This window comes from Neoarius graeffei, chromosome 7 (genome assembly GCF_027579695.1).
Source record: "Neoarius graeffei isolate fNeoGra1 chromosome 7, fNeoGra1.pri, whole genome shotgun sequence".
Lineage (NCBI taxonomy): Eukaryota > Metazoa > Chordata > Actinopteri > Siluriformes > Ariidae > Neoarius > Neoarius graeffei.
In genome coordinates this window covers 97,194,087-97,205,673 of record NC_083575.1, presented here as the reverse complement: position 1 = coordinate 97,205,673, position 11,587 = coordinate 97,194,087, and the positions used below count along the sequence as shown (strand labels likewise).

At 39.4% G+C, this 11,587-nt stretch overlaps 1 protein-coding gene across 13 annotated transcripts in view; it reads left to right on the top strand.

Annotated features, from left to right (window-relative positions):
* The window catches only part of bnc2 (basonuclin zinc finger protein 2), a 319,299-nt gene extending 311,817 nt beyond the window's left edge, over nt 1-7,482 (top strand). For 9 of the 13 annotated variants that reach the window (XM_060926625.1, XM_060926620.1, XM_060926619.1 and 6 more), the window contains one exon: nt 1,157-7,482. In XM_060926625.1, the coding sequence (XP_060782608.1) occupies nt 1,157-1,757 (601 nt within the window). In that variant the 3' untranslated portion in view covers nt 1,758-7,482. The other 4 variants (XM_060926629.1, XM_060926626.1, XR_009655096.1 and 1 more) reach the window with 3 other exon arrangements.
* Nucleotides 7,483-11,587: the final 4,105 nt, after the last annotated feature.

The window sequence follows — 11,587 nt, the reverse complement described above, 5'->3', positions numbered from 1 at the left end:
ATCTTTGTTTCATTCTTTTTATTCTCTTCCCTTTTCCTTCTCTCTCTCTTTCTCTCTGTATATATCTGTCTCAGTGTCTTGCTCTCTCGCTCACCCTTTCTCTTTCGTCTCTGTTTTTCTTTGTTCTCTCTCTCTCTCTCTTTATCTCTCTCAGTGAGACACATTGATTGTCGTTGTGCTCGGTGCTGTTTTTTGTATTTAAGTGGATTTGTGACACTGCAGCATGTGATCTGACATCGCTCCTGACTCGATTTGACTTGATGGCACTCCATGTCATGTGATCCTCCGCTGGGGGGGAGTGAGGGAGAAAAAGGCCATTTTTATTAAAGCAAGCGTTAACACAAAACGCTGCGTCTCGATTAGACCACCTCCAGGCGCTGAAGTCAATGAGCTAATGCTGTCAGAGTCGGCTCTAATACGCTATCCGGTTCTCCTCGATTATCGCATTATGGCACCTCAAATCAATTGATAAACTCCCATTCAATGTGCTGGAGTATTTAATCGAGTCAAGAGTCAATTGGATTTGAGCAGACACGCTGACAGAGGCTAAACACGTTAGCGAGTCGCTCTCTAAGCTAGCACTACTGCACTCAGCTCTCTGCTTAACCGTTTTAGCCAGCCTTAGTTTCCTCTTGCAGCGTAAGGAAATGTGATACTCTAAAATCTGTGCAGCTCGGCTTGAGTTGGAGCATGGTTAGCATTAGCATTGATGTCTAGTGAAATGGTTGTAAGGGTTAGCTACTAGTTAATCATGGCTAGAAACAATCTTAAGGGAAGGATGATATTAGCAATAGTGAGTGTTAGCATTAGTGTTGGTGTTAGTTGAAAACAGGGTTTGCACACACGTTAGTGATATTCATCAAATAAAGCAATAATGGAGTCTTTGGTTAATCATTGGTGTTAACACTGGCCATTTTGGCTATGTTCAGGATGGCGTTTTGTTTTTTTAGATGATGAGTTTAATCACAACTAAACTCCATTCCCTCACCCTTTTCTTTAATTATATTATAATCTGCTAAAATTTCTTATTTTGACATTTTTTCTTGCTTTCTAATTTATTAGCACTGCTACATCATCACAGACATGCATAAAGTTAAGAGTATGAATAAATATCAGAGTTTTAATTTATAATTGTTTGTTTTTTATTCCTCGGTAGGCACAGCTCCAACATAAACCTCCACCGCAAACTTCTGACCAAAGAACTGGACGACTTTGTCCTCGACCCTCAGCTCATGCCGCTTCCCCGGGACATGCGTGCCGAGTTAGCATCCAAAATCTACTCTGGACACCGACACGAGGACCCCGTGTCCCCCATAGGCAATGGTTATCGTGGCGACAGCGATTACGCGGCACTGGACCTGAGCACGGCATCAAGCATCCACTCAAGCGGCAGCATCCAGTCGTCACACGATTCGGATGAGGCCAGCGATGAAGGCGTGCTCCTGGACGAGCTGGACATTAGCGAGGGAGAGGAAGCGGGGCCTGGGTTAGGTGAAGGGGTGGGACTTGTGACCTCAGACCCCGCCTCCTCACCATCGGCAGGTGCTAATGTTGGCATCCTGTGCACGATCTGCCACAAAATGTACAGCAACAAAGGGACGCTACGTGTGCACTACAAAACAGTTCATCTGCGTGAGATGCACAAGTGCAAAGTGCCCGGGTGCAATATGATGTTCTCATCCGTCCGCAGCCGGAACCGACACAGCCAGAACCCCAACCTCCACAAAAACACACCCTTTATCTCCATGGTTGACTAGCCCCACCTTCTGTTTCTCACAGACACGTCCATTTATCAGCGCACTCCCCCCACTGCTCCTACATTTCAGTGTCAAAACGTGTCTAAGGTCGGTCCTGTCACATGACGATCAGACGATAAACCTCGTACGCATCACGCCGGTGTTCCCTTTTTGACTTTTTTTTTCTTTGGGAGAATTTGGATTGGACATTTCTCCGAGGGCACTTCTCTTGGGTTGCTTGATTCCAAAATGGCCACCCTTTTGATCCTTCATTTTTTTGTGTCCAACTGCATAAAAGTTCCTCAGACTCTTTAAGTGTGACTGTTGCCTGCAGAAAACGGTATTACTGAAAAAAAAGAATAATAATACTACTACGAGAAAAAATGTCTCCTTGTTGTATTTGTGTAACGATAGCTTTACAGAAAAAAAAAAAGAATCCCGTACATACCTAAAGCATGAACGGTTTCAATTTGTAAATAATGTCCTGAGAGGCTTTTTGGTGTAAAACAATTGTTTTGATGGTCGCTTGCTTTTTCTTTCTTTCTTTCTTTCTTTCTTTCTTTCTTTCTTTCTTTCTTTCTTTTTTAAAATTCCTTTGCTCTTTACTTTTCCCTTTTTTTCCTTTATGTTACAGTTCAATACTTTCAGCTCAAAGTGTAGGTGACAAGAGGTAGCATTTTACTAGCTTGATTCATTTATATTAACGTCAAAACAAAAAATAAAAAGGAAAAAAAATTACCCAAGAAACAAAAAAAATATATATATTGTGACTCGTTTTATCTACTTGTGAGAAATGCTGATGGGGCTGGCATGCTTTCAGGCTCCTAACCAACTCCTTTTTCATTTTTTTCCTCGTTTTTGTGAATTTTTTAAAAAAAGATTTAGTAAGACATTTAGGTTTTTTGCACTTTGCCTCTATAACGAGCGGGATGTGTAATATTATTACAAAGAAAAACACTTTGCAATGTTTGAGTTAGTCATGGCCAGGAGGGAAAACTAAAAAAAAAAAAAAAGTATCTTTACAGAAATTTCCAGTTTTGTTTTCATTAAAAAAAAAGATTTAAATTTGTATAATCTCTAATGACCCACATTTGAGCAAGACAAACCTGTAAAAATATTTAAACACCGTTTCTGCTGCAGGATTGACGATCAGCTGATTTTCTGCAGGAAAAAAAGACAATTACTTCATGTGGCTGTAACGTATTAGCTGAGAATTAGCTCCCAGATTAAATACTGCATGTCCTGTTATCATATGCGAGTAGGCATGTGCTGAAAACCGGTCATACGATATATCGCAAAACTTCAACACGCACAATATCATTATTGTGAAGTTCAGTATTCGTTCCATTTCACCTTTTACAGATGGTTTGTTTTCTAGTCGGGATGTGTTAGGGTCTCTTTTTTGGGCACAATGTCATGATAAATATCATATTCCACAATAAAACGTATGTAATTATTACGATATGTAAATTAAACAGTGGCTCAAGCTCACACAACTGTTCACACTGGCAGTGAACGGATACGATTTTTAATCACAGTTGCAATTTACGTTGAGGGTGAATTAGTTTTTGGTAAAATGGGTGGAGCTCCAAACAGCCAGTCACAAACTTGACTCAGTGACATCAGTGTTATCCTTTGTCTTCACTTTGAATAATTCATATTTAGTTACATTAACTAAACTGTAGCTAGCATAACATTATCCAACCAAGTCTGCTAGCAAACTAGTTAATGCTCGGCTAAAACAAGGGAGGAGATTAGGTTAATTATCCAATCACAGTCAGCTTTGTCATTTCTCTTCGTTTCTTTATTTGAGCAACATTAACTCCAAATAAACTAGCCCAGCTAGCTTAGCTTAGCTAACATAACATTACCAATAGTTATGTAATGGCACCTAGCCAGGCACATTTGCTAGCAAGCTAGTTAATGCTATGATAACTGTAATAATGTGAAGAGTCAGTAAGCTAAAAACTATCCTGGGTTGAAGATGTACAAAGAACAGCTAGTCATTATTTTAGCAAAATGCAACACTGTGTAAATGCTAGCTTGGCTGATATTGCGTATCTAGCTAACAACACGTGAGCATCAGATTGATTCTGCAAAAGAAATAAGTTTGCTATCAAAGTGCATAGAATTTTAGAATTTTTTAAAAAATTAACTAATGAAATGATATCTAAGCTCTGCCCATGTCAGCGTAAAGATGCCATCGTTTGGTGAAATCAGAAAGCAAAAGAAAAGAAAATGGCTGCCAGTGTGAGCGTAAGATAAAATGTTAATCCATGAACGGTTAGAATTATCTCTCAGGATCGCTGTGGCCTGATCACACAGGGCACGTGTTTAGTCTTAAAAACTCAAGTCTTAATTCTTTCTTTGGTCAGTTTTTGAAAAGTTGAGCGACCGTGTTTAATAACGGCGTCGACATGTCGAGGTACGAAACAAACAAGAGTGAAATGTAATTTACGCTGAAAATGATGTGAAATGGTTTGATACAGTAGAGTGAACAGTGTGCAACCCCTTTTTACTCTGCAGTTAAAAAAAAACAAGCTCGTAGCCATGCCACTTCTCACTTGTATTATTTCACTCTCATGCTGATGGGAGGAAGGAGACAGTGAGGCAGCGAGACAGCAAAGGCTCGCGAGCGTCATTAAATTCGTGGCGCAGCACGCCGGAGGCTGGAGTGCCGTTTCTGCGCTGATCTGTCTAATAACTCACTTGTCACTTCGTTACATTTAGAGACGGTGAACGCTGCTGACATGCTCATGTCACACACACATCCAACCCCTCCCCCTTCCTCTCTGTCTGTGTTTTGGGTTCCGCAGGGACGCGGGTTAATAACGCACGCTTAAGTTCCCCGTCACCCCGAATAACAGGAGGTGTAATTGCCTGTTTATCCCATGTGAGGAGAAAAATTGAGCATCGAAAGCCAGGGTCGCATTTTCTCTCACTGCTGACAGCTCTCTCTCTCTCTCTCTCTCTCTCTCTCTCACACACACACACACACACACACACACACACACACACACACATGCATGCGCAGCACTAGCAGTCCGGTGAGATGACAGCAGCAGGAGGACTTGTTAACCTCTGGTGATGGACGAGGCAGAAAGAAAGGCAGTCTTCCTTCTTTTTTCTTTCTTCTTCCTTTGTCTCTTTTTTATTTTAAATTTCCTTCTTCTTTAACACACAGTTTATTTCTAAATTTCATTACTTTTTGCCCTTCTTTCATTCTTTTTCTTCTTTTATTGCTTTCTTTTCTTCTGTTTGGTTAATAATTTTTTCTTCCCTTCTTCCTGTTTCCATCTTTTTTGTTTATTTCTTTCCTTCTTACCTTTCCTGCCTTATATCTTTCTAAGTGTCTTTTTATTTCATTTCATGATTTTCCTTTATCTATTTGCTTTTTCTTTGTACTTCATTTTCTTCCTTTTTTCTCTTTCTTTCATTCTTCCTTTTTCTTTATTTTTGTTTCCTTCTGTTTTTCCCTTTTCTTTCTTTCTTTGTGCTGAAGGAGATGGGCCTAGTCGTGTGTTAGTGAGACCGAGAGACAGGAAGAGGGAAAACCTTGTTAAAATCCAGAATGAATGCTGATTTTATTCTCCTGGTTCTGTTCAGGTTTAGCCAAAAAAAAAACATTTTAGACGTTAGAACACAGTGAAGAATGAAATGCAACAACTCTGAAACATGATCTTGTGAGAGGAACTGTCTACACACACACACACACACACACACACACACACACGAGTTAGCACGCTTTGGCTAAGCCGGCAGTTCTGATACTAAATGAGCTGAGGAGTTGGTGCTGACACAGAGAAAGAGGAAAAGGGGAACAGACTCAGCATGAGAGAGAGAGAGAGAGAGAGAGAGAGAGAACACTACACTACATACTACAAAAATATCACCTCATGGTTCATCTGATATTTTTTATTTTATATGTTAAAATTTTGCTCTGATTTTTTTTCAACAATTATATACATTCTGTAAAAAATACTAATAACAAAATCTAACCTGTCAGAATGTATAATTGTGAGAAAAACACAGACAATTACTGCAATATCTCAGAAAAGGTTACTGATGAAACTGATCACAAAACTGATGTGATATCATATAATTAAATCATCATCACAGCTCCAATCACAATCCTCCCCTCTCTTAGAATTTCAGGATCTTAAGCAAAAGATATAATATAATATAATATAATATAATATAATATAATATAATATAATATAATATAATATAATATAATATCATTAAAGAAGCAGTTGAGCCACAAATGAAGTCGGTGTTTCCTTGAAGTGAAATGTAGTTGATCAGCTTGCACACAAAAACATTGTTAAAGTGAAAGTTTTTATGAGGTATTTATTTTTCAGAAACTGTGGAGAGTTGGCTGTTGCGCTCGTGTCGGACTAAAACTAAACATACGATGTCTTTTTATAGCCCTGAATGGACCGTAAGGCAGACATCGACTCAGGCTTCAGACGACATCTTTAAACTCTGTAACTTTGGTTATTTTTAAATAAATATTGTATAAGACAGCAGTGATGATGTATAATATATTCACACATTTACCTTTAATGTCATCACTTCCAGCTTATTTGGTACAGTTCCACAGTAAACTTTGGAAGGTGTGTCCTAAGGGGGCAGGACATAGAGGGCGGAGAAACTATGGCCATTAAAAAAAAAAGTAAAGATGGCGGAATTCATAAATAATGTTTTATTTGAAGTTTTGTTCACGTTGTCGCTGATCAAGTCGATTTTGTGGTAAAAGGGGAAACGTTGTAGATGTTACTTCTCTGGCAGGACTGCACCGTTAACTGTGTTTACGCTCATGTAAACATAAATGTGTCATTTAATCAGGAGTTCAATTAAATTAGAATCACAGGACACCGCATCCAGTTCCTTTTTAATCACATGTATGTAGAGAGACCTTTTTCCATTTGCTAGTAAAAAAAAAAAAAAAGGCTGTTTTATTTCCCCCCTTTAAAGATACAAAGCGGGCGTGGCACCTCACCCAGCCTCGGTGATGTTTTAATATTTCATCAATGCTTTGATTTGACATTCTGAGACAAACGGAGCACTTAGAAAACTGCAGATGTTGAAACTGTGGGTCAAATAATAAATTAATAATTAATAAAAATTTAAAAATCACAGATGATATAAATATAATCCAACACAGCATTTCTTCCTTATGTAAGATAAATTATATTAATAATAATGATGAAAGGTATTTGAGCGTGTTATGTAAAGTGAAAATGAAAAAATAACAAGAAATTAAAAACCATAATTCAGTATTGAATATTTACTCATTTTTGTCCACAGAAAACCCGTAAGCTTGAACACTTTTTTGTGTGAATACTTTCCTTTTTTTTAACCTGCTGGCTTTGGGCCGTGCTGTTCGCTGTGTTTCGTCCTGTTCGTTTCGTGTTTATTCGCTTGGATTTTTGCGCCGACCTTCATGAATAGTGCATGGGCCCTGAACAGCATTTTTCCATTAGGCACACTCAAGGAAGAAAAAGAATTAATGAATAAAAAAAATAAAAGTCCTGTTTGGTTTCTTTGTTTGAACTGATTTGCTTCTGCGTGTATCTTCTGTATCATAGCTGACTGTCGATGGTTTTTGCATTAAATGCATAAAGGGTTTCGGGATGTAAATGGAATTTTATTCATATTTTGTCCAAATACCTCTCTTGTAATTTGTATCAGAATTCTTGTACAATTTTTATATTAAAGATTTATCAGTCACTGGCACGCCGAGCTCCTGTTTCCTCCCGAGTGTTTACGTCTCATCCTTCCTTAAAAAACAAAACACTTTCTTTCCTTCATTCATTTCAACTCCTTATTTATTTATTTATTTTTCTTCTTTAATTTCTATACAGTGGATTAAAAAGTTTACACACCCCTGTCAAAATGGCAGGTTATTTGATGCAAAAAAAAATTACACTAAAATCATATCAGATTTTTCCACCTTTAAGTTTATAATGGCAACAAATAAACGTTACTTTAACAGGGGTGTGTAAACTTCTTATATCCACTGTTAAAAAGGCTTCTTTCTTTCTTTCTTTCTTTCTTTCTTTCTTTCTTTCTTTCTTTCTTTCTTATACCCTTCATTTCTCTTGTTTTATCACTTGTTGGCTCTTTCTCTTCATTCTGTACCTGACCAAAACGTGTTCCTCAATAAGTCTGTTTTTCGATGTTATTTCACACAGCTGCCTGGATTCAGAGCGGATTTTCTGACAGCTTGTCAATCCTGGTGTGAGCCGTGCTCCTCGGTTCTCATCGTTCTTCGCTGAACACTTTTAATTATCAGCTAATAAAAATCTCCATGGAATATGAACAACTTTGATCAATCACAACTCTGATACGTTAATGAATCAGTGATCCTGACCAATTAGAGTTCTGTTACATTAAAGAATCGGCGATCTTGACCAATCAAATCTCTGTTATGTGAATGAATCAGCAACGCTGACCAATCACAGCTCCATTAAATTAAATTCGTAAAACAAAATGAATAATGTAAAAGCAGAAAAAATGCATTAATGGGTCATGCTTAGTTTATGCTTGTTTAGTTTCTATACACCTTTTATTTCTTCCTTTCTTTTCATTTTTCCTCTTTCTTTTTTCCTTCTTTTTCTTCTTTGTACTTTAATACCCTTTTAATTATTTTTTAAATTTTTTTATTTATAATAATAATAATAATGGGCGGCACGGTGGTGTAGTGGTTAGCGCTGTCACCTCACAGCAAGAAGGTCCGGGTTCGAGCCCCGTGGCTGGCGAGGGCCTTTCTGTGCGGAGTTTGCATGTTCTCCCCGTGTCCGCGTGGGTTTCCTCCGGGTGCTCCGGTTTCCCCCACAGTCCAAAGACATGCAGGTTAGGTTAACTGGTGACTCTAAATTGAGCGTAGGTGTGAATGTGAGTGTGAATGGTTGTCTGTGTCTATGTGTCAGCCCTGTGATGACCTGGCGACTTGTCCAGGGTGAACCCCGCCTTTCGCCCGTAGTCAGCTGGGATAGGCTCCAGCTTGCCTGCGACCCTGTAGAACAGGATAAAGCGGCTACAGATAATGAGATGAGATGAGATAATAATAATAAAAATAATAATAATAATTATTATTATTATTATTATTATTATTTAAACAAATTAAAAGTTGAAATTATTTCTGAACAGAGGGAATCAATGGATATTAATTAAAGAATAAAGCATTTTTTGTATCTGTGAGAGGATAAAAGGGCCTATAGTCCGTTAGCAATTGTTGGTGTTAGCATTAGCTGCTGCTAGCGTGTTTCCCACTAGCTCACATTACAGATTGATATCAGCAGCATGGGGACGTCATGTTTGCGATGCTAACAAACAGGAACATAATGGTGTGTGTGTGTGTACGGCAGTGTAGGGCCGGGGTATTGACCCCGCCAGTGCTCTGTCACACTCAGGCTGCTCGTCGATAGCCGTGGCAGAATAATAGAGCGAGGGGTTATTGATTATCTGAGGGTAGTTAAAGATATTTCCCTCCTGCCCTGCCACCCCACTGAACACCCCCCAGCCATGGCCATGACAGGAGCAACATAACTTACCGTTTTCCTGAGAAGGCGGCCATCGATCGGCCCTGACAAACACACCAAACTGGAGTCTGACCTTTTCTTTCCGCCGGAGAGGAGTGTGTGTGTGTGTGTGTGTGTGTGTGTGTGTGTGTGTGTGTCTAACGAGTGGCTGTCGTTTGCAATTCAGTCGAGATGCTGTAATTACGGCCGTGTCAGTGTGGTACAGGGGAACCAGGAGGAGGATTTACCTTCTGTTTCTCACACACTGAGAATTAAATGTTCTCTTATATCCTAAACACACACACACACACACACACACACACACCAAAACTGCACCTCATATTTACACAATTATTGTTTTAAATCTAGTGGGGGGAGTCATCTGAGAGAGTGACACACACACACGTGCACACACACACACACACACACACACACACACACACACACACACACACACACACACACACAGAAAGAGAGACAGACAGAGGGTGAGAGAGTTGACACAGGACTTGCCTGTTCAGCAGGACTGTCATAATTAGCAGCCATCCTCCAAAGAGTTGCTACAAGAAGCACTTCATCAAGAGTGACAGAGGCAAGAGGAAGCCATCTGCCACACTGTGAACACACACACACACACACACACACACACACACACACACACACACACACACACACACACACACAGGCACACTGAGAGAAACTGAGACACACAGATACACTGAGACCACATTTGAGACACACTGAGAGAAGAGAAGAGAAAAGAACCCTTTATTTGTCACACATCTGGAACTGAGTACACACTGAGACAGTGAGACCCAGACACACTGAGACAGACTGAGAGAAACTGAGTACATTGTGAGTACAACCTGAGACAAACCGAGTACACACTGAGACACACTGAGACAAACTAGGACACAATGACACACTGAGACCACGTTGAGACAAACTGAGTACATTCTGAGACACAGACACACAGAGAGAAACTAAGACACACTGACAGAAAGCGAGTACACACTGAGACCCACAGACACAATGAGACCATATTGAAACAAACTGAGAAAACTAAGTAGACTGTGAAAACAATGAGACAGTGTGAGAAACTGAGAACACTGTGATTACATACTGAGACCACAGTGAGACACGCTGAGAGAAACTGAGTACACAGCAAGTACACACAGAGAGAAAATGGGTACAATGTCAGTAAACACTCAGACACACTGAGAGAAACTGAGACACACAGATACACTGAGACCAAATTTGAGATACACTGAGAGAAGAGAAGAAAAAGAAGCCTTTATTTGTCACACATCTGAAACTGAGAACAAAATGAGACACATTGAGACACAGACACACTGAGAGAAACTAAGCATACACTGAGACCACATGGAGACACACTGAGACAAACTGAGTATACACTGAGACACACAGATATACTGAGACCATGCTGAGACACACTGAGATACATTGAAACACACTGAAAGATACTGAGTAAACTGAGTACACACTGAGACAGGCTGAGAGAAACTGAGTACACAGTGAGACAGACTATGAGAAACTGAGTATACACTGAGAGACACTGAAAGAAACTGAGTACACTGAGTATACATTGAGACAGACTATGAGAAACTGAGTATACACTGAGAGACACTGAAAGAAACTGAGTACACTGAGTATACATTGAGACAGACTATGAGAAACTGAGTATACACTGAGACACACTGATATACACTGAGATACACAAAGATACACTGAGATACACTGATAAAAACTGAGTACATACTGGGTAAGTACATGCTATGACAAAAACACACTGAGATACACTGCGACACACTGAGTAAATACATACTATGACACACTTAGACACATGTAGACACTGAGACACACTAAGACACTAAAATACACCGAGACACACTGAGATACACTGAGATACACTAAGACACTGAGATACACGTAGACACACTGAGACACACTAAGACACTGAAATACACAGAAACACACTGAGTAAACACATACTATGACACACTGAGATACACTGAGACACACTAAGTCAATGAGATACACTGAGACACAGTGACTAAATGCATACTATGACACACTTAGACACACTTAGAAACACTGAGTAAATAAATACTATATCACACTGAGACACACTGAGACACACTGAGATACACTGAGACACACTGAACTACATTGAGATACACTGAACTACACTGAGACACACTGAACTACACTGAGACACACTGAACTACATTGAGATACACTGAACTACACTGAGACACACTGAACTACATTGAGATACACTGAACTACACTGAGACACACTGAA